Source organism: Leptopilina heterotoma, unplaced genomic scaffold, assembly GCF_015476425.1.
Source record: "Leptopilina heterotoma isolate Lh14 unplaced genomic scaffold, ASM1547642v1 Lhet_359, whole genome shotgun sequence".
Taxonomy (NCBI): domain Eukaryota; kingdom Metazoa; phylum Arthropoda; class Insecta; order Hymenoptera; family Figitidae; genus Leptopilina; species Leptopilina heterotoma.
The window spans coordinates 104,090-129,848 of NW_025111039.1; the positions used below are offsets into that span (position 1 = coordinate 104,090).

Genomic DNA, 25,759 nt, shown 5'->3' on the forward strand with positions numbered 1-25,759 from the left:
GACATACTATGCATATATATACTATATTTTATTTAACCTAAATTTTTTAAATTTGCAATTTAAATTTTTTTATAAACTATAAAACCATTCTATAAACAAATTTCAATTTTTTTAACTACATAATTTAAAAAATATATACAAAATACAATACAGATAAAATTTGCCCAATTTCTATATTAGGATACTCAATAGGTTTTATACCAATTCATGTCAATAAAATAAAAAAATTAATAAATAATAAAAAAAAAGTTCTGATCTGGGGGTCTCACTATGTAGACTTTATGTTTTTTGAGTCGCTGAATCCAAATCCGAGGTCCATTTAACCTCATCAGATCAGGATTTTGACATAACCTCAAAAAACCAATATGGCGAACACATTTTTGAAAAGTTCATCGGACTCGCTTGAAATTCGTTACTCGGGGGTTTTTGGGGTCGCTGATTACGAATTTAAAGTCAGATTTCAAAAATTCAAAATGGCGGATCCAATATGTCTGTGTCAGCCATATTGGATCCGCCATTTTGAATTTTGAAAAACCGATATCAGATTCGTAATCAGCGACCCCAAAAACCCCAGTGTAACAAATTTCAAGCGAATCCGATGAATTTTTCAAAAACGTGTCCGCCATAGTGGATCCGCCATTTTAAATTTTTGAAATCAGACTTTAAATTCGTAATCAGCGACCCCAAAAACCCCCGAGTAACGTGTTTCAAGCGAATCCGATAAACTTTTCAAAAATGTGTCCGCCATATTGGTTTTTTGAGGTTATGCCAAAATCCTGATCTGATGGGGTTAAATGGACCTCGGATTCGGATTCAGCGACCCAAAAACCATAAAGTCTACATAGTGAGACCCCCAGATCAGAACTTTTTTTTTGTGTGGCTGTGTAATCAATATAAAATCTGATTAAATGGATAATTTACTTCTATTATAAACTCTCCCCTCCAAAAAAGGTAAAGTTAACAAAATTAACACAGAAGTTCCTAAAGCTACAACCCCCCCCCCCCCAATTTACTAGGAATAGACCGTAAAATTGCATAAGCAAAAAGAAAATATCATTCAGGCTCAATATGAATTGGGGTTACTATAGGATTAGCTAAATTAAAATTTTCAGGATCCTCTAAAACATAAGGATTTAAACAATTAATAAGTAATAACCTAATAACCTTAATTAATAAAACTAATCAATCTTTGATAAGAAAATATTTATGAAAAGGGATTTTGTTTAAATCACTAGAAACCCCTAAAGGGTTTCTAGACCCAAATATGTAAAGAGAAACTAAATGAACTAAAACAATAACCAAAATAACAAAAGGTAAAATAAAGTTAAGCCTATAAAACCGTCTCAAAGTGGCACTTCCCACCCTAAACCCTCTTCACAACCAAACAACAATATCATTCCCAATAAAAGGAATAGCTGAAACTAAATTTGTAATCACAGTTGCCCCCCAAAAAGATATTTACTGTGTTCACACTGAAAGTTTGATCCGCGAGTTATTGTTTTTTTTTACTAATGTCGGCAAATGCATAAATAAATTTGGTGACTATTATGTTTTACGTATGTAACGGACATGATTCATATAGTGTTTGACCTACATGTGCCTTTATTTTGAGTGTAATTTGCCCCCAATGGTTTCTTACACGTGTTTGACTGAATTTGTGCTCATCTTTCCAAATATGGTGTTTGTGAAATCCCTGAAATATATTTTATAATCCTCAATAATACTTAATAGACGTATTTATGTGAAGTGGTTTCCCTGTCGTTTACTTCACTTCATCTTTTTGGATTGTACCTTGAGGTGGGGTTGTTTTTTTATTACTTTTTGCGATTAAATCGGACATCTTTTTGTATGTGACTGTACTTTTATTAGTGTGAGTTTTATATATTATAGTACCTTTACTATGGCACATGCAAATCAGCCGTCTGGTGACCTTGTCAAAAAGAACAGTAAGAAAACTACAGATGGTGCCACAGAGCGCAATCAAACTGTGAGTTGTACATTATGTAAAGGTAAAGTCAAACGTATATCTGATAATCCCTGCCCGCTCTGCTCATCACCTTATCACCCGGCATGCGCTGCTAAGCAGGCCCTCGTTCCCAGCGGTGGATATAAGAAGTGTTGTGGCCCCCCATCACCTTTTCGTGATTCGTCAGAAGCACCGCCCTTCAGCCAAGATGACAATATAGATTCTCTAAATCTCCGCTCACTACTTAAGCAAGAATTGAATTTATTCAAAAATAATATTGGAGATGAAATTAGAAGCTTAACATCCGCCATCACTGAATTAAGTGCAAACTTTCATTCAATGAATGATAAAGTTGATAGATGCATCGCTAACAACAATGAAACAGCTGATCGAGTAACGACCCTGGAATTAAAAATTGATGAGCTGAATAAAGGTAATATATCCTCAGATGATAATGTCGATTCGTTTCTCTTTGAAGTTGAAGATCGTCTCAAAAGGCGTAATAACCTTATGATTTACGGAATGAATGAATCAGCCCCACCACTTAATTCTACTATTCAGGAGACTGACATATCTAACGTCAAGTTGATGTTGAATCATCTTTGTCCTGATCTTGATTTTAATAATATAAAAATGTGGAGACTTGGCACTTTCTCTGAGTCACAGTTAAAACCAAGACCAATAAAGATTGTTTTCCCTCACGATCTATATACTTCACAGATACGCGAAATCTTCTTGGAGAAAAAAAAATGAGCAATCTACCTCCAGACTACACTCAAATTTCAATTGCTCCAGACCGCACAAAACTACAGCTACTCAAATATCAACAAGCAAAGCAGGACCTTCAAACCAGAATTCAACAAGGAGAAACAAATCTGAAAATCATTCATCGTCTCGGTTCTCCTCTCATCGTCAAAACAAAATAGTTCCTCGTACATCTTCATCTTCAATTAAAATCTTTTATCAAAATACTCGTGGTTTAAATTCAAAACAATTGAGTGTGAAATGTTTTCCAGATTTGTTAAACTATTCAATTTTTGTTATTACTGAGTCCTGGCTGAAACCACATATTAATTCTTATGACTATTTTGATTGTTCTTCTTTTTCATGTTTTCGGAGTGATCGGATTGATCGAAGAGGTGGGGGAGTGTTTGTATCTGTAAGTAGTGAATATAATGTTAATCTTATCCAAGACCTAAATTTTAAAGCTTATAATATTGACATTGTAGGATTAACTATAACAAAAAGTACGCTATCTTTTTTGTTGATAGCTGTTTATATTCCACCTGACATTCCAATATTCTCCTTTACGTCCTTTTTTTCTGATTTACAAGAATACCAAATTTTTTATAATAAAAATGTAATATTTATTGGAGACTTTAATTGTCACTTAACATCATGTAACACTAAATCTACGGTTTTAACAAATTTTTTATCTTCTTTGAATTTAAAACAATGCAACTTTATTCCTAACTTTTTTTTAAAAATTTTAGATTTGGTTTGCTCCAATGTTAAATGTATTACTTCTAAAGCTACATATCCATTAGTAAAGGAGGATATGCACCACCCGGCTCTCTGTATTGAAGCTACAATCCCTTCGACACATAAGTTTTTGCCATCTATTTTTAATACCAGCCAGGATCAAGTAAAATTAAAGTTTAATTTTAAGAAGGCAAATTTTTCGGGCCTTTATGTATATCTGACATCTATTGATTGGTCATTTCTGTCACAGTTTGACAATGCTGATTCTGCGTGTTCAAAATTCTTACAAACTATTTACAGTGCGTTCGAACAATTCGTGCCTATCACTTCTAACAATAATTATCGTAAACGGCGTTATCCACCTTGGTTTGATCAATCAATAATCAATGACATCAATTTTAAAAATAAACTTTTAAAAAAAAGATGGATAAATTCAAATTATTATAATTTACAAATAAAGATTCTTTCAGCGTCTATTCATAAAAAAATTAAACATAATCTTCACAACTATTCGAGTGCAATTGAACGTAATCTTAAAGCTAATCCTAAACAATTTTGGAGTTTCGTTAACAATAACAAGCCAAGGTCGAGTATACCAGACTGTATGTCATATGATAACTTTGTTATGGATGAACCACTAGATATTGTAAATGCATTCAGAAACCTTTTTTCCAAACATTGTCAAACTAATTATAATAATCCTGTGTCGTCGTTCAATTTTAGTAATCAGGATTATTTTTGTAATACTCCTTTTCAATTAACAAAAGAATGTGTCCTAAAGGCCGCAAAAAGCCTAAAGAATAATTCTACATCTGGTTTGGATAACGTTCCGAGTTTTCTGATTAGAGATTGTGCTTCTGTTCTATGTGAACCACTCATGTTTATATTTAATATTGCCTTAACAACCGGCATTTTTCCACAAGAATGGAAGTCAGCGAAAATATTACCAATTTATAAAAGTGGAGATAAGTCATTCATTAAAAATTATCGTCCTATTGCCAATATCCAAAATTTCGCAAAAGTTTTCGAGCGATCTATATTACAAACGATTCAGGCATATCTCTATCCAATTGTTATCGATGATCAGCACGGATGTATTAAAGCAAGATCTACAATTACTAATTTAACACACTTTTCACAATTCATCAATAATGCATTACAAAGGGGTCTACAAGTCGATGTTATTTATTTAGATTTTTCAAAAGCATTTGACACAATTAAACATGACATACTTTTTCGCAAAATGAAACTTTTAAATTTACCGAATAACTTATTACAATTATTAATGAACTACCTATCAGAAAGATCACACCAAGTGTCTGTCGGAAATTTTTTATCAGATCCTTTCATTCCTACATCAGGAGTTCCCCAAGGTTCAGCAATGGGATCTCCTTTATTTACGTTATATATAAACGATATTACTAAGGACGTCTCATCTGAAGCCTTAATTTTTGCTGATGACTTAAAGATCTACAGAGTGATTAACTCTCTCGATGATATAGAAGTATTGCAGTCTGATATTAAAAAAATTGAATCGTGGTCAGAAATTAATAAAGTTTCACTAAATATTGAAGAATGTCATTTTATGACTATATCTAGATCCTCCAATCGAATCCTTTCTATGTATAAAATTAATGATATCGACATAGAAAGAGTTGTAACAGTACGTGACCTTGGGGTGGTTTTCGATAGTAGATTCTCTTTTATAGACCACATATCTGATGTTGTAAGTTCGGCCTCGGGGGCATTGGGGTGTCTTATAGGATCATGCAAGGCTTTTAATAATATTTCTACACTAATTACCCTGTATGACTCTCTAGTGCTTTCGAAAATGAACTACGCTCTATTTCTTTCTAATCCTTATTATGATAAGTATAATGATGAATTGGAAAAAGTTCAAAAAAGATTTTTAAAGTACCTAGCTTTTAAAACTGACGGTATTTACCCTCCACGAGGGTGTGACTATGATGCTCTTTGTCGTCGTTTCAATTTTTTAACTTTATCACAGAGAAAAATCTATTTTGCAACATTATTTTTTTATAAGATTCTATCATCTCAAATTTACGCTCCACAACTTTTGCGCCAAATTCCATTTAGAATACCCAGAATTAATTCACGTAAATCTGAACCTTTTTATTTGACTCCTCCACAAAGTATAATTGGTGAAATTGCTCCTATTTATTTTTCATGTAAACATATTAACAACATGTACTCTACGTTAAAGCCAAATCTCGATTTGTTTTGTTCCTCTGAGAAGGAGTTTAAAATAATACTTGAAAAATATTTACACACTTTGTTGTAATAATGTACTTAGAAGTGATAGATTTGATTAATTTGATGTGATTTGGTTTGATTGATGGTGTGAAGCAGTACTTGCGCACAAATTATAAATATGATTGTTACTTTTTATATTTTTTTTTTATTTTAGTTTTCGTTACCCATGTATGGTCCAATTGGACTGCGGGATATTTTCATAAATAAATAAATAAATAAATTTGACCCCAAGGTAGTACATACCCTAAAAATGCCGCTCCTATAATTATTAAAAATATAACACTCCCCCTTAATCAAGGGAACATCATTTTATAAGATCTTACACGGAGAAAATTTCTTTCGTAATGATTACAATAGTCTATATTACAGCTCGGATATGTGACCACTTTTTGTAATGATTACGAAAACTATGTCATTGATTAAGAATTTAGTAGGAGCGATTACTATAGTTACTTTAATGAATCCAAACACTGTATTAATCGTGTTGAAATTTATTTTTTGGAATCATTAATAGTTTAGATGTACAGGTTCAGAAAGGGTACTGTAGGCATTCACGCAGAGACTTGTTATAATTACAATAGTCTACGTTAAAAGGAAATCTTGGATACTGTTCACATTTGTAGCGGTCTAAGGAAATCAGTGATACAGACTGTAGTAGCCTTTACAACAGGACTATTGTAAAATAAGGTGACCGCGGCTGCCTTGCCTTCTTATTTTACTATAGTTCTTCGTAAAGACTACTATTGCTATATTTCTGATTACAAATGACTGTTGTAAAGTTAAAAAAGAAAATTTTCAACTAAAATAATTTTTTTTGTAATTCATGACTTGCGTAAAGTACGTAAGTTGCCTAATTAGTGCAATTTACAATAATTCGCCCATTACGTAACTTAAGTTATTTTCGTAAGTGCAACTTACGTTATTTACGTAACTTATATTTTTACGTATCATACATTATTTACGCAACTTATATTTTACGTAATTTACGTAAGTTAACTTACTTATTTGTGTAACTTACTTTTGTTATTTACGTAACTTGCGTAAGTTGTGTAAATTATATAACAATTTATACAGGCAAGAAATCTTGTACCTTCGGTGCGTGTGTTAGAAAAAAAATTTTCACTATGGAAATGTAATAAAAAATAGACCTTACAATATTAAAGACTAACAATGAACAATAATTGTATTAATTATTGAGAACGAAGTGATTTTTTTACATTTAAAGTGTATAAGTCTTTCTGGCAAGCGGTGAACTTTCATAGCAGTTAGTATATAAGGAAGTTTAAGTCATGTATAAATATGTGTAAATAGCGATCGTTATTATGTTATGCGTTTAGTATTTAAGTTAGATTTATGTACATAGGGTTTAGTGAAATTGTCTAGTTTAATAATATAATTAATCTTGAAGTGGGTAGTCTTGGAAGAGTGAAATTAATGTGCAATACATGATTAGAAGTCATGAATTACAAAAAAATTTTATTTTAGTTGAAAATTTTCTTTTTTAACTTTACAATAGTCATTTGTAATCAGAAATATAGCAATAGTAGTCTTTACGAAGAACTATAGTAAAATAAGAAGGCAATAAGGCAGCCGCGGTCACCTTATTTTACAATAGTCCTGTTGTAAAGACTACTACAGACTGTATCACTGATTCCTTTAGATTGCTGCAAATGTGGATAGAATCCAAGATTTCCTTTTAACGTAGACTATTGTAATCAGTCACATAGACTTTGTGCTAACTCATATTTAGTTCGTATTTATTTCAAATAAATTTTTAATGAGTAAGTTCGACTTACAGAATTGTTACAACGAAGCTACTTTAGGCATTACGAAAAGTGGTCACATATCCGAGCAGTACTGTTCGACTATTGTAATCATTAACAGAAAATTTTTCTCCGTGTATATATAACCCTCGTCCAATATGCATAAATAAACAAATAAAAAAAAGAAGCTCCATTTATATGAATTAATCGAATAGCCCACCCATAATTAACGTCATGAATAATATGAATAACACTATCAAATGCCAAATCAACTCTAGAATTATAATACATTGTTAAAAAAATTCCTCTTAAAATTTGAATCCTTAAACATATCTCTAATAAGAATCCAAAATTCCACATTAAATTAATATTAATTGGGGTAGGTAAATATAGGGGAGAGTGGTCCTAAGTTGGCCGCCTAAGCAAATTGGTCGAAAATAGTAACAAAATGAAATTTAATCACTTCGGCAAGTATATATTAGTGTTCAGAGATCGTTTTGCTATAATTTTGTGGTATTTAGAACGTTATAGAATGACTTTTGTAGTCTTAATACAATAAATCGTGAAAAGCTGCATTTTGGACATTTCAGAAATAGCGGTCCTAAGTTGGCCACCCCCTGGTCCTAAGTTGGCCACCACTTTTTTTCGCTTGAGTATAAGGAAGAAATGCATATTCTTTTCAATTACGCAGAAATTTTACAAATTTGATACATTTAGGAGAATAAAAACGCATTATTTAACTATTTTTGTTTAGAAAATGAAGCAATATTTTATTTCATTTATTTACAGTGGTGGATGGCTGTAGAGACAGGCGTTTTTGTACTTCATTTTTTCTAATGTTTTTTAAACCATTTTTTTTTGTTTTTTGTCTTTGTTTAATTCCTACGTTACACTTTTACGGTCTTTCTCGTGATAAAAAACACAAAAAAGAAATAAAACATAAATAAAAACAAACAAAAACAATAGGTGGCCAACTTAGGACCACTGTAGATTTTTACAAGTTTCAAATTATTACGCTAATAAAAAAAATTTATTTAAAAAATCAACAGAACCTCTTATTACAACATTAAATAAAGGAACTAGCGCACACACTTATTTATAAATTTTTAATTATTTATCTCTTGTAGCTGCTCTCGAAAAAACAAGAAAAATCAAATTTTTTTGGTCAAAAACAATATTATTGTCCTCACAATGCGTAGAAGAATCTTAGATTATAATTAGGTCCATAAATTATATCATGGTTTATCAATATATCATACCACAAAATTATAGATTCGTCCAGTATACCATCTCTGAGAAATGCAGGGTGGCCAACTTAGGCCCACGGCCAACTTAGGACCACTCTCCCCTAATAATTCTTTTTTTAAATTACTCTTATAAAAAATTATTTTCATTATAATATTTGTCGTATAGATTTAGTTTTAAATAAAAATAAATTTTTACAACTATAACCGAAAGATATAAAAGATACAATAAAATAAAAATTATTATTAAATCAAATTTAATATAAATTAATTTAAAGGAATTAAAATTCCTTTCTAAAACAAAATTCTTTACCTCAATAATTGAATCATTCCCCCTAATTAATCTTTTAAAATAATCTACTTTTGATAAAATAACGTAAATTAAACATAAAGTAAGAAGCTTATTCAATGTATTAAATAAATCAAGGTACCTAACAATAATGACACCATCTGTAGCAAATCTATTAAAATAAAGAAATAGAATTTAAATCCCCCCAATTATAACTACATAAAAAATTATTGAATAAATTCGTATTGTATTAATAACTCTTATTACTAAAATTACTACTATAGTAATTATGAATATAGCCACCTCTATCATTATAGGGTGCCTTTCTTTAATTCTTACTAACCTAACAAGAATTAAAAGGATAATAAAAAATAAAATTAAATAAAAATTATATATATTATTCAAAAAATAGTTTAAATAAAAATTTTAATTTTGAAGATTAAAAATATAATTTTTTATTTTTTTGAAATATCTAAAAAATTCTTAATTTAATTTTAATTTACAAAATTAAAGTTTTACATAAACTACTTAGCTAAATACCCTTCCCTATTTTAATTTTAATAATCTATTTAACTTCAATTTTTTTAATCACAAATTTATACCCTCATTTACTTTTAACCCTAATATCTTTAGAAATTATAATAATCTCCTCAATCTTAACTATATTTTATATATTACTATTAATTAATTTTGAATATTTTATTATAATTATTATTTGTGAAGGAATTTTAGGATTAACAATTTTAATTATAATCATTCAATTTAAAGGTAAAGGAACTTTAAATTCAATAAATATAACAATTTAAATTACATGAAACTGATTTTTATCTTAACCTTTTGCCCTATTATTTTTATCACCCCTTTAATATTTTTATCACTACTAAATTGAACCCTTCTTATATCATTTTTATTTTTAGTAAATTTTACTCCTCTATACTCCTTAATAAAAATTATATGAATAATTTTTTCGACCAAAATTCATTTTATTTTACTTTATTAACTATTTTAATTTTCAGATTAATAATTTTAATTTGATCTAATATAAATTTTAAAGAAATTTATTTAACTTTATTAATTACTTTAATAACTTTCTTAACCCTATCATTCTTATTTATAAGTTACTTTACTTTTTATATTTTCTTTGAAGCAAGAATAATTCCAACATTATTTTTAATTTTGGGGTGAGGAGCTCAATTTGAACGTATAGAAGCAGGAATTTATATACTTATTTACACCTTATTTGCTTCCTTACCTTTAATAATTATGCTAATTAAAATATATTATATAACTAACTTCATGAACATCATTTTATTAATAAATTTAAATTTTTTAAAAAATATTTATTTCTATCTATATATATTACTCCCATTTTTAGTTCAACTCCCAATTTTTTTTTACACCTTTGATTACCTAAAGCTCATGTAGAGGCCCCAGTAACAGGGTCAATAATCTTAGCTGCCATTATATTAAAATTAGGAGGATATGGTATTTTACGAATAATATTTATTTCAGAATATTTAAACTCAATTTACAACTTCTTTATTTCTACCCTAAGACTTTTAGGAGCATTATTAATCTCTTTAATTTGTATAAAACAAATTGATATAAAGAAATTAGTGGCCTAATCATCCGTAGTCCATATAAGTCTGATAGTTACTGGTTTAATTTCTATAAGATTAACAGGAATTCTAGGCAGTTTAATTATAATAATTAGTCATGGTTTATGTTCCTCTGATTTATTTTTTTTTAGTAAATATTTCTTACAGACGTCTAAAATCACGAAGAATACTTTTAAATAAAGGTTTAATAAATATTGCTCCTTCCTTAACTTTATTCTGATTTATCTTAAATATTTTTAATATAGGGGCCCCCCTTCTCTTAATTTAATTAGTGAAATTTTATTAATTAACAGAATCTTAAATTAAAGATTAAATTTAATTCCTTTAATTATAATTTTATGATTCACAAGTGTTTTATACTCAATATATTTTTTATAACAACACAACATGGAATTTTAAATAAAAACATAATTATATTTATTTCAATCTCAATAAAAGAATTCTTAGCTTTATTACTTCATACAATCCCTTTATTTATTATAACATTAAATTTTTACTATTTAAATAATTTAAAATTTTAATTTGTGGAATCAAAAATATATCTAAAAATATTTTAAATTATAATTAACTCCCCTTATTCCAATTCTTTATTTATTTTAAGAAGGCTAACTTTTTTTATAGATTAACATTAATTTTTTTTTAATCTATTTTTTTTATTAAACGAAACATTATTTCTTTAATAAATATAAATTTTGAATAAAATTTTATACTTGAATGACTAAGTCTAATATTTATTAAAGTTGTCATATTTATTTCTTCTATAGTTATACTATACAGAAAAGAATATATAATTTTAGAACACAAAAAAATTTACTTTATTATAATTTTGATACTTTTTGCAATTTCTATAATTTTAATAATTTTATGCCCTAATATACTAAGGATTATCCTAGGCTGAGATGGGTTAGGATTAATTTCTTTTTGTCTAATTATTTACTATCAATCTTCAAATTCTTTCAACTCTGGTATATTAACCTTGCTAACTAATCGAATTGGAGATATTATACTTTTAATCCTCATTTTTCTAGGTATAAATTTTAGGTCCTGAAATTTTTCTATCTACCCTTCTAATTCTCATATTTTACCCTTAATTATTTTAATTATAGCCATAACTAAAAGGGCCCAAATCCATTTTTCTATATGACTCCCTGCTGCAATAGCTGCCCCAACCCCAGTATCATCTCTTGTACGCTCTTCAACATTAGTAACAGCAGGAGTATACGTAATAATCCGATACAATTTTATATTTACAAAAATAACTATACCCCTTTTAATTATTGGATTAATAACCTTACTACTAGCTAGAATTAATGCTATATTTGAATTTGATTTAAAAATAGTATATTGTGCAACAAGTACAGAAAGAAGCTGTACAGAAAGAAGGTATTCTACAAATAGAAAACAAATACCTTTGTATATCACCAAAAAAACCCAAAAGTTTAAGAACTTTGCCGCACAAGTGCAACAAAGTAAGCACTCTGCCGCACTAGTACAGCAAAATAAGCACTTTGCCGCACTAGTGCAGCAAAGTAAGCTCTTTGCCGCACTAGTGCAGCAAAGTACTGTTTTGCGCCTACTTTACAGGCATGCAAAGTATTACTTTCCTTACAGGTGTTGCACAAAAATTATTGCTTTTTCCACTTTAAGCCAACTAGGCTAAATAATCCATATACTAGCTTATCCACAACCAAACTATGTATTTTTCCATCTTATTTCGCATGCTATATTTAAATCTTTATTATTTTTATGTTCAGGAATCATAATTCTTTTTTAATAAATTTACAAGATATCCGATTAATAGGCTCCTTAATTTATGAATCTCCTTTAGTAATTATATTTTTTAACTATTCTAATTTATCCCTCTGTGGCTTTTCTTTTCTTTCAGGTTTTTACTCTAAAGATTTAATGTTTGAAATAACACTTAACTACAGAATTAACCCAATTATTATAACTTTAATATATATTTTTCTATCGCTTTAACTATTTTTTATTCTTTTCGACTCATATTATACTTAACTTGCAATATACCACACTCTAGCCCTATAACCCTTAAAAAAGATAATTTTTTAATAAATTTTTCTATTTTCATACTATTTATTATATCTATTATTTTTGGTAACTTAATTAATTGACTAAGATTTAATAGAATTGATACAAGAATCTTAAATTTAGAGAAAAAAAATTTTATCCACTATACAATAATATATAGAATATTATTTTTTTTTAATTCCTTAAACCATTCATCTTATTATAATTCCAAATTATTATACAACATCATCCCTATATGTAAAAATTTTATATTTTTAAGACAATTATCTTTTTCAATAAATTTTTTTACCTTTAATATAATCAATAAACTATTTTATTTAAACGAAATAATATGAAACGAATTTTACACTAAATTAATATTTAACTTTATATTTTTTAAACAAAAAAAATTTTTATCTTTATATTTTTTAAATACTTTAATAAATATATTTATACTACTCCTACTAATTATAACTTTAATTTTCATTTTAAGTTAATGGAAAATTTTAATCTCTTTAATGTATATTATTCAAAATACATATTTTAACAAATTCATTAACTTAAATCTTTAACCTTTTTCTATTAATATACAATTAATATAATTCATTTAATAAAGTTTAAAAATTAAATAATTAAAACAAATAAATTAATTTTAAATTAAATAATTTAAAATTACAACTAAAAATCTTTTCCAAATTATTATTTTAAATTTATCATACCGAATTCGAGGAAATCTACCCCGAAATAAAATAATTAAAATTATTACCCCCACCCTTCTCACTATTCTAATACTATTATTATTTAATACAAAATAAAATAATATAAATAAATAACTTATTAATATAATTATTCCACATTCAGATACAAAAATTAGCTGAATCAAAAGGAGTCCGATTCAATTCCGCCACTACCCTAACTAAAAATATTAACATTACCCCTCATATATAAATAGAAGCCCAAATTTTATCTTGAACCCCTAATATTTTAAATATATCAAATCTTTCAATTAAAAATAAACTCCTTAAAATAATTAAAATTAAACTAACCTCATAAGAAATAGATTGCGAAATTGCACGAATTCTACCTAATATCGAATATTAAGAATTTGAAGATCATCCTCCCAATATTATTATATATACCCCTAACCTCAAAAAACAAATAAATAACAAAATTCTTACCTCTCTAATTCTTATATTAAAAAAATTAGGTATAATAATTCATAATATAAATATTAATAATAATCTTAAACAAGGACTTAAAAAATAAATTATATAATATAAATTTTTAATAAAAAATAACTCTTTCCTTAATAACTTTAAAGCATCTCTAATTGGTTGTAAAATACCTTTAAACAAATTTTATTAGGTACTTTACGAATTTGAACATACCCTAAAATTTTTCGTTCTAATAAAGTTAAAAAAGCTACCCCAATTAACACTATAATAATAACAATTAAACTTCTTACTAAATACTCTAACCAATATATTTCATAAATTTTTAATAAAAATAATTATTTTATTTATGAAACTTAAATTCATTGCACTAATCTGCCATATTAAAATAATTTATATAAAATTTGTATACTTTTAACTTTGAAAATTAATAGTCTTATTAACTTAAAATTATGTAATAAAAATAAGTTAATTAAACTTTTAGATTCATAATCTAACACTAGACAAATAAATTCTTTTTTATTCCCACCCCCAAAAAAATTATTTAATTTAATGATAATAAAACTTTAATTTATATAATTTATTACATCATAATAATCCTTTATTCAGGCATATCATTTATAAAAAAATTCAAATATTATAAATATTATAAATTTATATTTAATTAATTTCTAAAATTAATACACTAATCTGCCTTAATAATTTTGTATATAATAATATTATTTATTCCGTTAAATCCCAAAAAATTTTGCGATACTTTAATAAAACACCAATATACAAATTTCCCTATTTAATTTTAGGTTCCTTTCTCCCTTAAAAAATTAAATTCTTGAATATGTTACTTTAACTACATATTTAAGTCGAAATTAAATTCTAAAACTTTAGATTTACCCAATTACTAAAATCAATTTAATGACCCTTCTTTAAACTCATAATACAGACCTAAAATTAAAATTAATATAATTACACAAAAAATATATTTATAAAAAAATCATTTTTCTTGAATTAAAATAATTCTAGGTAAAATTAAAGTAATTTCCACATTAAAAATTAAAAAAATAATTCTAATCAAATAAAATTGAATAGAAAAAGGCACCTTCCTATACGACATTGGGTCAAACCCACATTCAAAAGAAGATATCTTATTCCGACATTTATATATTTTTTTAGTTAAAATTAAATTAATCCCCATAATTAATCCCCCTAAAATTATAATAATAATGTTTAAAATAATAAATATATACATATAAAAATTTAAAATTTATCAATGTCACCAATAAACTAAAATATAAACAAAAATTCATACTACATCAACAAAATGTCAATACCATGAAGCAGCCTCAAACCCAAAATGATGAAATTCATTTAAATGATTATACCTTAATCAAATTAAAATAACTAATAAAAAAATTCTACCAATAAGTACATGCCCCCCATGAAATCCAGTTGTTAAAAAAAATAGAACCAAATACAGAATCTCTTATAGAAAAAGGATCCTCATAATATTCTATATACTAAATTATTGAAAATACTATCCCTAATATAATTGTTCCAAAAAGCCCTACTTGCCTCCTTTCATTATCTCTATTTAAAATCCTATAATGTCTTCAAGTTACTAAAACTCCAGATGATAATAAAATTACTGTATTTAGTAAAAGCAATTGAAAAGGATCAAATTGAAGAATATTTCTTGGGGGTCAAACCCCTCCAACTTCAATATTTGGTGATAAAGATGAATGAAAAAAAGTTTTAAAAAATGATAAAAAAAATATAACTTCAGATAAAATAAATAACATTATCCCTAATTTTAACCCATCCACAACTCGTCTTAAATGCCTCCCTTGGAAAGTCCCTTCACAAATTACATCTCGTCACCATTGAATTCTACATAAAATAATTCCTAAAAGACCTAAATTTATTAAATAAATAAGTTTATCCCTAAATAACATAATTCCTCCAATTATAGTTCTCATAACTCTAAATGATCTCAAAATAGATCAAGGCCTTACTGTTACTAAATGAAAAATCAAATTATGTAATATTTTCATAATTAGTTTCTGAAGAATATAAAACTCTTAAAATAGAATAAACATAGGATTGAATAAAAGAAACAGCAACTTCTAACACTATCAAAATACATTAAATTAAAACTAGTAAAAATACCATAATACCTAATATCACATGTGATTTCCTTATTAAAGTAATTAAAAGATGACTAGCAATAATAATAATAATAATAATAATAATAATAAAAGTAAATAAAAATATAAATAATAAAACATTTAACTTATTAAAATTAACTAAAGAAATTTTAATCTCATTAACTACCCCTATTAAAATTAATTTTCATACTATACAATATTTACTTGATAAAACTCAGTATAATTGAGGAATAAATAAACTTAATGACAATATTCTTACTCAATTTAAAGAATAATCAATTCTTCTAAAAGGATCAAATATTCTAAATAAATTAGTTATCATTTAATAATTCATTTACTTAACAAAACTTCATCTTTCTTAATTTTTGTTAAGTAAATTTTTTAAAAAAATCCTCTCATTAAAATTATATAATAAATTCATAAAATTCATAAATACATTATTAGTAATAATCAATATATATAGGTTTTATCTGAGGAATTAATTAAGAGTATTAATAAATATTACTATAAATAATTTAAAAAATTATTACTTTAAACTTAAGTTACTAAATTAAACTAAAATTATTCTATTTATTCTTCAATAAACTCTTCTATAAAATCTATAAAATCTTTTACTTCCCTACCTTCAATAACAATAGGTATAAACCTATGAGCCATTCCACAAATTTCTGAACATTGCCCCAAATGAAATCCAGGTAAAGATATATTAACCCCTCCTTGATTTAACCGACCAGGAACAGCATCAACTTTAATCCCTACTGAAGGAACCGCAAATGAATGAATTACATCTTTAGAAGAAATTAAAAATCGAATTTGAACATCTATTGGTAACACTAAATTTTCTGTTCTATCTAATAACCGAAATCTCCTTAAAGAAATATCCTTCACTATATAAGAATCCACCCTTTTCCTTATACAATCAGAGTATTCATAAGACCAGTACCATTGATGACCCACCACTTTAACTGTTAAAAAAGGTGAATAAACTTCATCTAATATATATAAAATTTTTATAGAAGAAACCCCTAAAATCACTAAAGTAAAAATAGGTACAATAGTCCAAATAATTTCAATCTCTTGACTTTCTACTATTAAAACAATAAATTTATTCAAAGAAACATTTATAATAATTTATAAAATTAAAACTACAATAATTAAATTAATTTATAAAGAAAAATCATGAAATATTATTATTCATTCTATTATTGGAGAAGCTGAATCTTGTAATATTAAAATAAACCATTGTTTCATTTTTTACTTAATTTGTAATGAACCTTCTAAGTAGGAATGTCCTAAAGGAGGAGCTAAGTGCAACCACTCTACTGACACTATTAAATAATACCAATCGTTTCACTATAAAAGATTCTCAAATAATATAAATTAATATTAGTATTCTTACAATTGAAATTAATGACCCAATTGATGACACTATATTCCATATTAAATAACTATCAGGATAATCAGAATATATACAAAATTTTGACTTCTTCCCTAACCCTAAAGAAAATTCTGATACACTCTAAAAATGATTAGATACTCAAAAAATGTTCTATTACATTTATATACCAATTTATGAAATTATTTAAAAACTAACAAAAATTGACTTTGATTTTTGATTTTCGTCAATTTAGTTAATAAATAATTAAGTGTTTACATTTACCCCGAGAATTCAAAAACTCGGGGTAAATGTAAACAGAACTCAAACTACATTTTAAAAGAAAATAATTGAATAAATTTGCTTCTATTTCACAATTTTATTAATTTGTCAATGTAAAATTACATAGAAAAGGAAATTAGGTCCTCTTTAAAAAAAAATTTGAAATTTTTTTTTAAATTTGATCAATTTTTAAAAATATTTTTAGGTTCATCCGCTATTTTGAAAATTTGAAATTTGACTTCAAATTCGTATTCAGCGACCTCAAAAACCCCCGAGTAACCAGATTCAAGCAAATTTGATCAATTTTTAACAATATTTTATGTTTGACCGCCATATTGGATCCACGATTTTGAAATTTAAAAATTTGATTTTAGATTCTTATTCATAAAAATAAAAAAAACTTCTTTTTACCAAGTTGAATAAAAATTTATTAAAATTTGTTCAAGTTATTCAAGTTTTTACATTACTAATTTTGTAATGGTTGATTGTTTATTTTATATGATACATTATCAGTCAACTGGTTGATTTACTATACATCTACGAAGAATTTTTTTCAGTTTTTCCATCCCTTAAAACAGTAGTATACTTGAAATAACTTGTTTCTTAAACCTCGCTTAACTACAGTGGTGTTTACATTTACCCCGAATTTTAGGAAAATTTCAAAATCTCGGGGTAAATGTAAACAGTCAGTTTTAGGCGATTCAGGTGCATCAATATTTTTTTGTACCTCATAAAATTTTTCTAGGGAAGTAAAGTAACAAGTTCATGCAAAAAAAATCCGTCCGTCTTACCTTTTAACAAAAAAAAAACTAATGTTTTTGGTCAAAAATAGATATTCCGTTTAGATTTACCCCAATTGACCCTAATGCTTTTAATAATCAATTATCATGTAAAACTTTAACTGAAATTCATTTTAAAATAAATTTTTATTAGATAATTTAATAATTTAAATGGAAAAATAAATAATTTATTTAATATTTAAAATTTCTTAAAATTGAAGTCTCATAAAGAATTTTATCAAAACATTTTTTAATCATTGATTTCTTTTAACGATTTTTCATAAAATTTAAGAACAATTTTTAAGAACAATTACATTTTTCGATGAATTTGATTAAAATTGTATTAAAAATAATTTAAACTCTGCCATGAGTTTTATTTATGAAAATAATTGAATTTCTAAAAGAAATTTTATTATTTATAAAAATAATTAAATTATTGCGAAGAAATTTATAAAAATATTGTAAATAATAGATTTCTTATTAAATTTTTTAAAAATAATTGACATTTTGACGAGAATATTAAAAAATTCTTGAACATAATTGAATTTCTGCGAAAAATTTTATTACTTTTGAAGATAATTGCATTTATGCAATTAGTTATAAATTTTCAAAAATTCAATTTATTATTGGGAGGCTTAAAAATGAATTTTGTGCAAAAATGAATTTTGTGCAAAGTTAGCAAAGCATTCAAAATTCTTGCTCACAAATTTTTTTAGTTTTTTTGTTATTTGTAACAGGAATTTGTCGTAAATTACTGAAGTAACATTTCAAAAAATTTTAACTAATTCATTTTCTCACCCCGAGTTAACAACCTGACTCGGGGTGATCGATAATTTCAACTCTATTATTTAATTAATTCATTTTTTAAAGGCAAAAGTAAGGCACTTATATAATTTTATGCAAAGTTAGCAAAGCAGTGATAAATTTTGTAAATTCTAATTTTTAACGAAATTTATTTTTCTTACTAAACGAAAAAGTAGACATAATTTGATAATTTCTATTTTGTAATCATAATTTTCGCACAAAATTTTGTTTTTTTTTTAATATTTGAATTCATTTTTGTGATTACACATGTGTAATCCCGTTTTCATTGTTTATAGGCATTATTATTAATTATCTATTGATACTGAAAGAAACTACACGCGCGCTTTAGCGCGCGTTTGTTTAGCTGTTACAAATACAATAATTTAAAAAGATAACATTTTTGTAATTTTTCATAAATTTTTCGAAGAATTTTTTATTGAAATTTTGTAAAGATAATTTTATTTCTTTTGAGTAATAATAATAATAATAATAATAATAATAATAAATTAAATACTTCATTTGGCAGGCGTGACAGTTGCTACTTATTTATATTTCTTAATAAAAAAATTTTAAATACAAATTTCATAAAACTGAATTATTTCTTAAAAAAAATAAAAAAATAATTCAAAAAAAAAATCAATTTTAAATCTGTAAAGTCTAATTATTGTTAAAAACAGGAAAAGTTTGAAATAAATAAAATCTTTTTAACGCTGAAGAATAACATTTAGAATTTTCTTATGAATTCTTGAAATTGAATATTATTCCAGCACTTTTGACAAAATTCTCTGCTTTTTTTCTTATTTTCCTGAATAAATTTAGAAAAATAGTGATTTTGTGTAGAATACTTCTGAATAATGGAATATTTTAATGTTAATGACATGAAAATAATATTATTTAATTTTGACTAGAAAACTATTAGAAACAAAATAACAAATAATTAATTAATTGTAATTTATTTTTGATAATTAATAAGTTAAAAATACTGTAATAAACATATCTTCCATTATCGTCTCATTGGCAATCACGCTTTTCTATGAACAATAGTCAACCTTTAAATATAACATGCTTAACGGAATAAAAATTTAAGTCTTATTCTCATGTGACATGTAATGTAAAAATTACATTATTGTTATATATGTTAAAAGTGAAATAAGAAACTTCACGCGCGCGTTATTTGTGCTAGTGCAATATTAATTGTGGGATAGATTCGAGTGCTTGTTTGTAAATCAGTATTTTTGTTTTTAATTGAAAATTTGAAATATACACTTTCGAAAACTGATGATTAAATTTATATTGTAATTTATATTGTATCTATATTGTACGAAATCGAAAAGAGACTAACTACGATTTCCAATATTATAATATTGGAAATTGTAGTTAGTCTCTCTTCGATTTTGTCAACTAACAGTTGTATTTTATCAAAATGGCCTGTGTTGATAGTTATATTCGAAATAAATGTAAGGAAGTTATTAAAGGTTGTAGTAATCGAAGTATGTGGAGTGAAAATCAATTGGAAATTGTGAAGTTAATTTTAAAAAATTCTCAGTGCGGTTTGCCGCAATAAATAAATAAAAAAATAATTATTATTGATAATAAAATATTTGCGTTAATTAATTTTGACATATTTTTTTTTAATATTTCTGTTGAGTGACACATGCACATAGTCTCATTTTTCTATTTGCCAGGTGCTACTTAGGCAATTTCCTTAACGCCTAGTCAATAAGCTAAATGACTAATTGATTTCAGGCAAATAGAAAAATAACCATTTTTCACGATTCATTTATGTACTTGCCGGCATTTAGCCCAATGCCTAGGCATTAAGTTAAATGCTGGATTTTTCTATTTGCCTACGACATGTATATACAGTAAGAATACAATTATTTTTTGTTTATAAAAAATTGTTATCAATCTATTTTTTAATAAAAATTATAAAATTTTTGTAAATTGAAATATTTTCAAGTTATATAAGTAATTAAACAGATGTATACTTTGAAAAAATTAGATTTTCAAAAATTATTTCTAGGAAATTTGACAATTTGACCAATCATAAAAAATATACGTAGTATGCATGTATTCAACTATATATGTTATATACTAATCAATAAAAACTTACCTTTTATTTACTTTTTAATTTAATTCATTCAATCACACAATTCACTCAAGAGAGAATCCGAGACGAATGTCCACACGCTGTGTGAAAAATCAAATTGACTATGTTCCACGTTGCGCGCGCAACTTGTCATGGCATCTCTACCAATTACTACCGTTATCATGAAATATACGTAAAGACAGTTGCGCGAGCAACTTCTCATGTCATTTCAACCAATCGCGACCGTCACCATCTAAACTATACGTAAAAACAGTTGCGCGCGCAACTTGTCATGGCATTTCAACCAATCGCGACCGTCATCATGAAATTTTAACCAATCGCGACCGTCACTATAAAATCTTCAACCAATCGCGACCGTCACTATGCAATTTTCAACACCAATCACGACCGTCACCATCTAAACCCAGCAAGAAAAATTAGCTGTTTTTCTATTAAGGATATTAAATCGAGAAAAAGATATTTTAAAAAAGACATAATTTATTTAAAAAATAAAAAAAGACTTTCCAGTTCACGTTTACCTCCACGTGGTTAAAGTTGGAAAACATTAAAAATATTTTAAGTATTTTAATAGCTAAAGACCGTGATTATCGAATTTCAACTGAATTGGACATTATATTCGTCATCAGCGACCCCAAAACCCCCTGAGTAACAAGTTTCAAGCAAATTTAATAAGTTTTTAAAAAAAATTGTCCGCCATATTGGGTCCGCCATTTTGAATTTTTAAAATTGGACTTCAGATTCGTGATCAACGACCCCTAAAACCCCCGAGTAACAAATTTCTAGCTGATCTAAACACTTTGAATAATTTCGTACCTTCGAATCAAATTTTAAAAAAAAAATTAAACTTCAAACTCTATTTTTGAGCCGCCATTTTAATTTTTAATTTTCTCTATTGTCTTATCTTCTAGGTTATATATCTATGTCACGTTATTTGTAACATTTAGAATTATTTTTCCGCTACTTCATAGTAGAAAAAATTGAAAATTAAACCAAAATTGGAAAAAAATCGGATTTTTTTATAAAAGACAATAATAACTTTTTTATTTATAAATTTTTGACTTTTTTTAACGCCATTTGATAGAGCGCATATAAAAACATAAGAACTAATGATTCATGAATTTTTTCATTGATTTTTAAGTACCGAAATAAGTCTTCAAACTTCATGCCAAAATTTTGTCCATTTGGGCGTTAAAGGGGTCATTCCAGTTCAAAATGAAAAAATCGATTTTTTTATTTTTTTATTTTCGTGTTCCTTATAGTCTCAAGTATACTCTCCTTAAATTTTATTGCAAAATTCGAAGTGAAACAAAAGTTATACGTACATATTCCTTGCCATGTCAAAGATGTTTTTATACTTACCAGAACCCTTTCGAATGATTAAAATGTTTCCTTATTTGCCTTTTTCAGAAAAGACATATAAAATGTATTTGGGGTTGCTGATAACGAATATTTTCGACGATTTTTAAAATTCAAAATGGCGGATCCAATATGGCGGCCCAATATAGTGAATAATTTAACAAACTGATACGATTCGATAGCAAATCGTTTCTCGGGGGTTTTAGGGGTCGATGATTACGAATTTAAGGTCATGTTTGCAAAATTCAAAATGGCGGATCCAATATGGCGACCAAAAATGGCGGAAAATTTAAAATTTTCGCCATATTGACATCAATTTTTTATTTTTAACATAAAATTCGAATTCAGCGACCTCGAAAATCCCTCAGAAACGAATTTCGACCGACTCGCATCAGTCTTGACACTATCCGCCATTTTGAATTTCGAAAAATCGATATCGGATTCGTAATCAGCGACCTCGAAAACCCCTGAGTAACGATTTTCAAGCCAATCGGGTAATTTTTTTAAAAAATCGTTCGCCATATTGAATCCGCCATTTTGAATTTAGAAAAATCGATATCGGATTCGTAATCAGCGACCTCGAAAACCCCCGAGTAACGATTTTCTAGCAAAATAACTTGATTTTTTCGATTTAACTTGAGGTATATAACTTATCTAACCAAAACTTTAAGTGTTTTTCTCAAAATGTACTTTTTTGAACTAGTAAAAGTGATAGCTTGAGTTCTACTGAACCAATTTTGAAAAACCAAACTGCGTTTGATTCATTATCATCATGGCTAGGGGTGGAACCTCAAAAACTGGAAAATTTGCGGCTCCTTTTTTTCTATAAGAGAAATTCTGAATAAAAACATGTGTTTTTTCATGTTTTGGGGAAAAAGTGCCCTAAAAAAATGAAGGGGAGGAAAATTTTACTTTTTTGAGGTTCCACCCCTGGAGAAATATCTAACGAAGAGAATGTCGTTTATTTCATGTCTCTATCTGTTTTAGAACTCTTAGAATCGTTTTCACCAGGGGAAATAGACATTTTTAAAAATGTCATGTATAACCGCCATCTTGGACTAAAACTTAAAAAAATTTTTTTTATGTTCATAAAAAAATTGTTTATAATATGTAAAAAAAAATTATAAATAAATGTGGTAATTTTTTTTAATTAAATCCCAAAAAAGACGAATTTTTCCCTGTTTTAAACTGGAATGTCCCCTAAAGGGTTAAGAGGTCGTCTAAAATCTCACGTGGAAATGTCCACATAAATAACACTGTGTTACAAAAAAATATGATTTCAAAAACTTTTTATGGGACCTAGTGGAGGTTGTAGGGCTTGAAAAGCTGAGCAAAATGGTATATTTTAAATTGCCTAAATACCCTCAAAATTTTATTTTAGAGCTAAAAAACCGTTTTTAGGAGTTAATCCACAAAAAACCTGATAACTTTCTTATTTTTTGACCGATTTCAATTTATTTTTTTTGTTTGGAAGCTGAAAAACAGATCTTTCCAACGCTATAAATATTTTTATCGTCTCTTATAAAATGACGACAATAAAGACCAAGAAGTTTTAAAAAATTAATTTTTTTTAGTTAATTTTTCTAGTTTCTTATAAATTTGTAAATGTTATCTCGCATATGGCGGTTTTCACGTCAAATGTCCATCCAAAAAAAATTGTTGATGAATCAATCCCCAAATTTTTTTATGAGTTGTCCTATAAGTAAGTAATTTATCAGCCAAATATTTTTGAATTTTATAAAAAATTATGAGAAGTGGAGGGGGTAGAAGTTTTGAGTTTTTATGTGACACGCACTACTTCGTTTATTTATTGTATTTTAACGAGACAATGCAAAATAATTTTCGAATATGGTATCTTTAGGTTATTTCATAAGCTTTCGATTGCCGTAGTCCATTTTAGAAAATTTTTTGATTTTGACCAAAATTTTTGAAAATTAAGGATAAAATTTAATTTTTCTCATCTTCGGGCTCGTTTTTCTTTTTTTATTTTATTTTTATTGGAAAGTTGAGGTTTTTTCCCAAAAAACTGTTAATTTTCAGAGAACCGATTTTTTTTGTTTTCGAGAAATTAAATATTGAATACAGCGCGTCACGTTAGCGCGCGGACGCTTCGCGGTGCGTCGCTGTACTGTACGGTACATAACGAACTTTAGATTACTGGCAATGGATGTGTAAAGATTATAAATGTTATAAAAGGTTGTTTGAACTTCTCTCTGCATTTTACAGGGTTAAGACTTCTATTACAATAGTATAATGCCTGCATTATTATTCTTTTATTTTATTTTTTTTATTTTGAATTTTTTTTGTATCCCTGCTTTGCAATATTTATTATTGCAGTTTTCTAATTTTTGTTTTTTATTTGGCGTAGGAAAATCATAATCTAAATTACTGCCTGTTTCTAATTTTTTACAAAAAGGGTAAGAATTCCTGAAGTGGGCCCCTATTTTTCATTAGGTCGGTGAATTTTTCTCATTCTTATATGTTTCGATAGCGTATAATGGTATAATAAAAACCTGTAAATAGTTTTCCGAAATTCGACTATTTGTCAAAGCTATTCATTGTCAAAATTATTTGTAGCGTTTTAGTAAATAGCTAAATACTTGCGATCGGATAAACCAATTTTAAAAAAAATTGGAGGAGAAATTACCTGAGGAATTGTACTTTAGATAAATGATGAAAATTTTAATTAAAAAATATAATTTGTTGAAATAAATTAACTTTTTAATTTTAGGGGATAAAAAAAATTTTTTCTTGATCTTTTTTTGGATTTTTTTAATAATCAAATAGACAATATTTTTAAGATTTTATTTGCACAATAAAAAAGTAGGATTCTTTATCATTTTAGAAAATATAATATTTTGAGTTACAAAAATTTTTGAAAAGAGTAGTTAAGCTAGGCGGGTTCTGGGCCACTTACCTACAGTCGGTAAGGTAGATTTCTTTAATAGTGAACTTTCAAGTGGCTTAGAAGGGGTATTCTGTTTTACCGACCGAGTTTTAGTACTGGCTGTCACCGCTAGATGGCGCCACTTTATTTTTGTTCAATTTAAACCC

The 25,759-nt window shown here is 26.7% G+C and overlaps 1 protein-coding gene across 1 annotated transcript; it reads right to left on the reverse strand.

Moving 5' to 3' along the window:
• Window positions 1-904: 904 nt before the first annotated feature.
• LOC122505434 (cytochrome b-like) lies at window positions 905-21,037 on the reverse strand. Its single transcript, XM_043617045.1, is given in 8 exon segments — window positions 905-1,000; window positions 1,003-1,460; window positions 5,946-5,981; window positions 7,553-7,668; window positions 7,670-7,890; window positions 16,001-16,052; window positions 16,646-16,964; window positions 21,028-21,037. Coding segments are annotated over 8 exon segments (1,308 nt in total).
• Window positions 21,038-25,759: the final 4,722 nt, after the last annotated feature.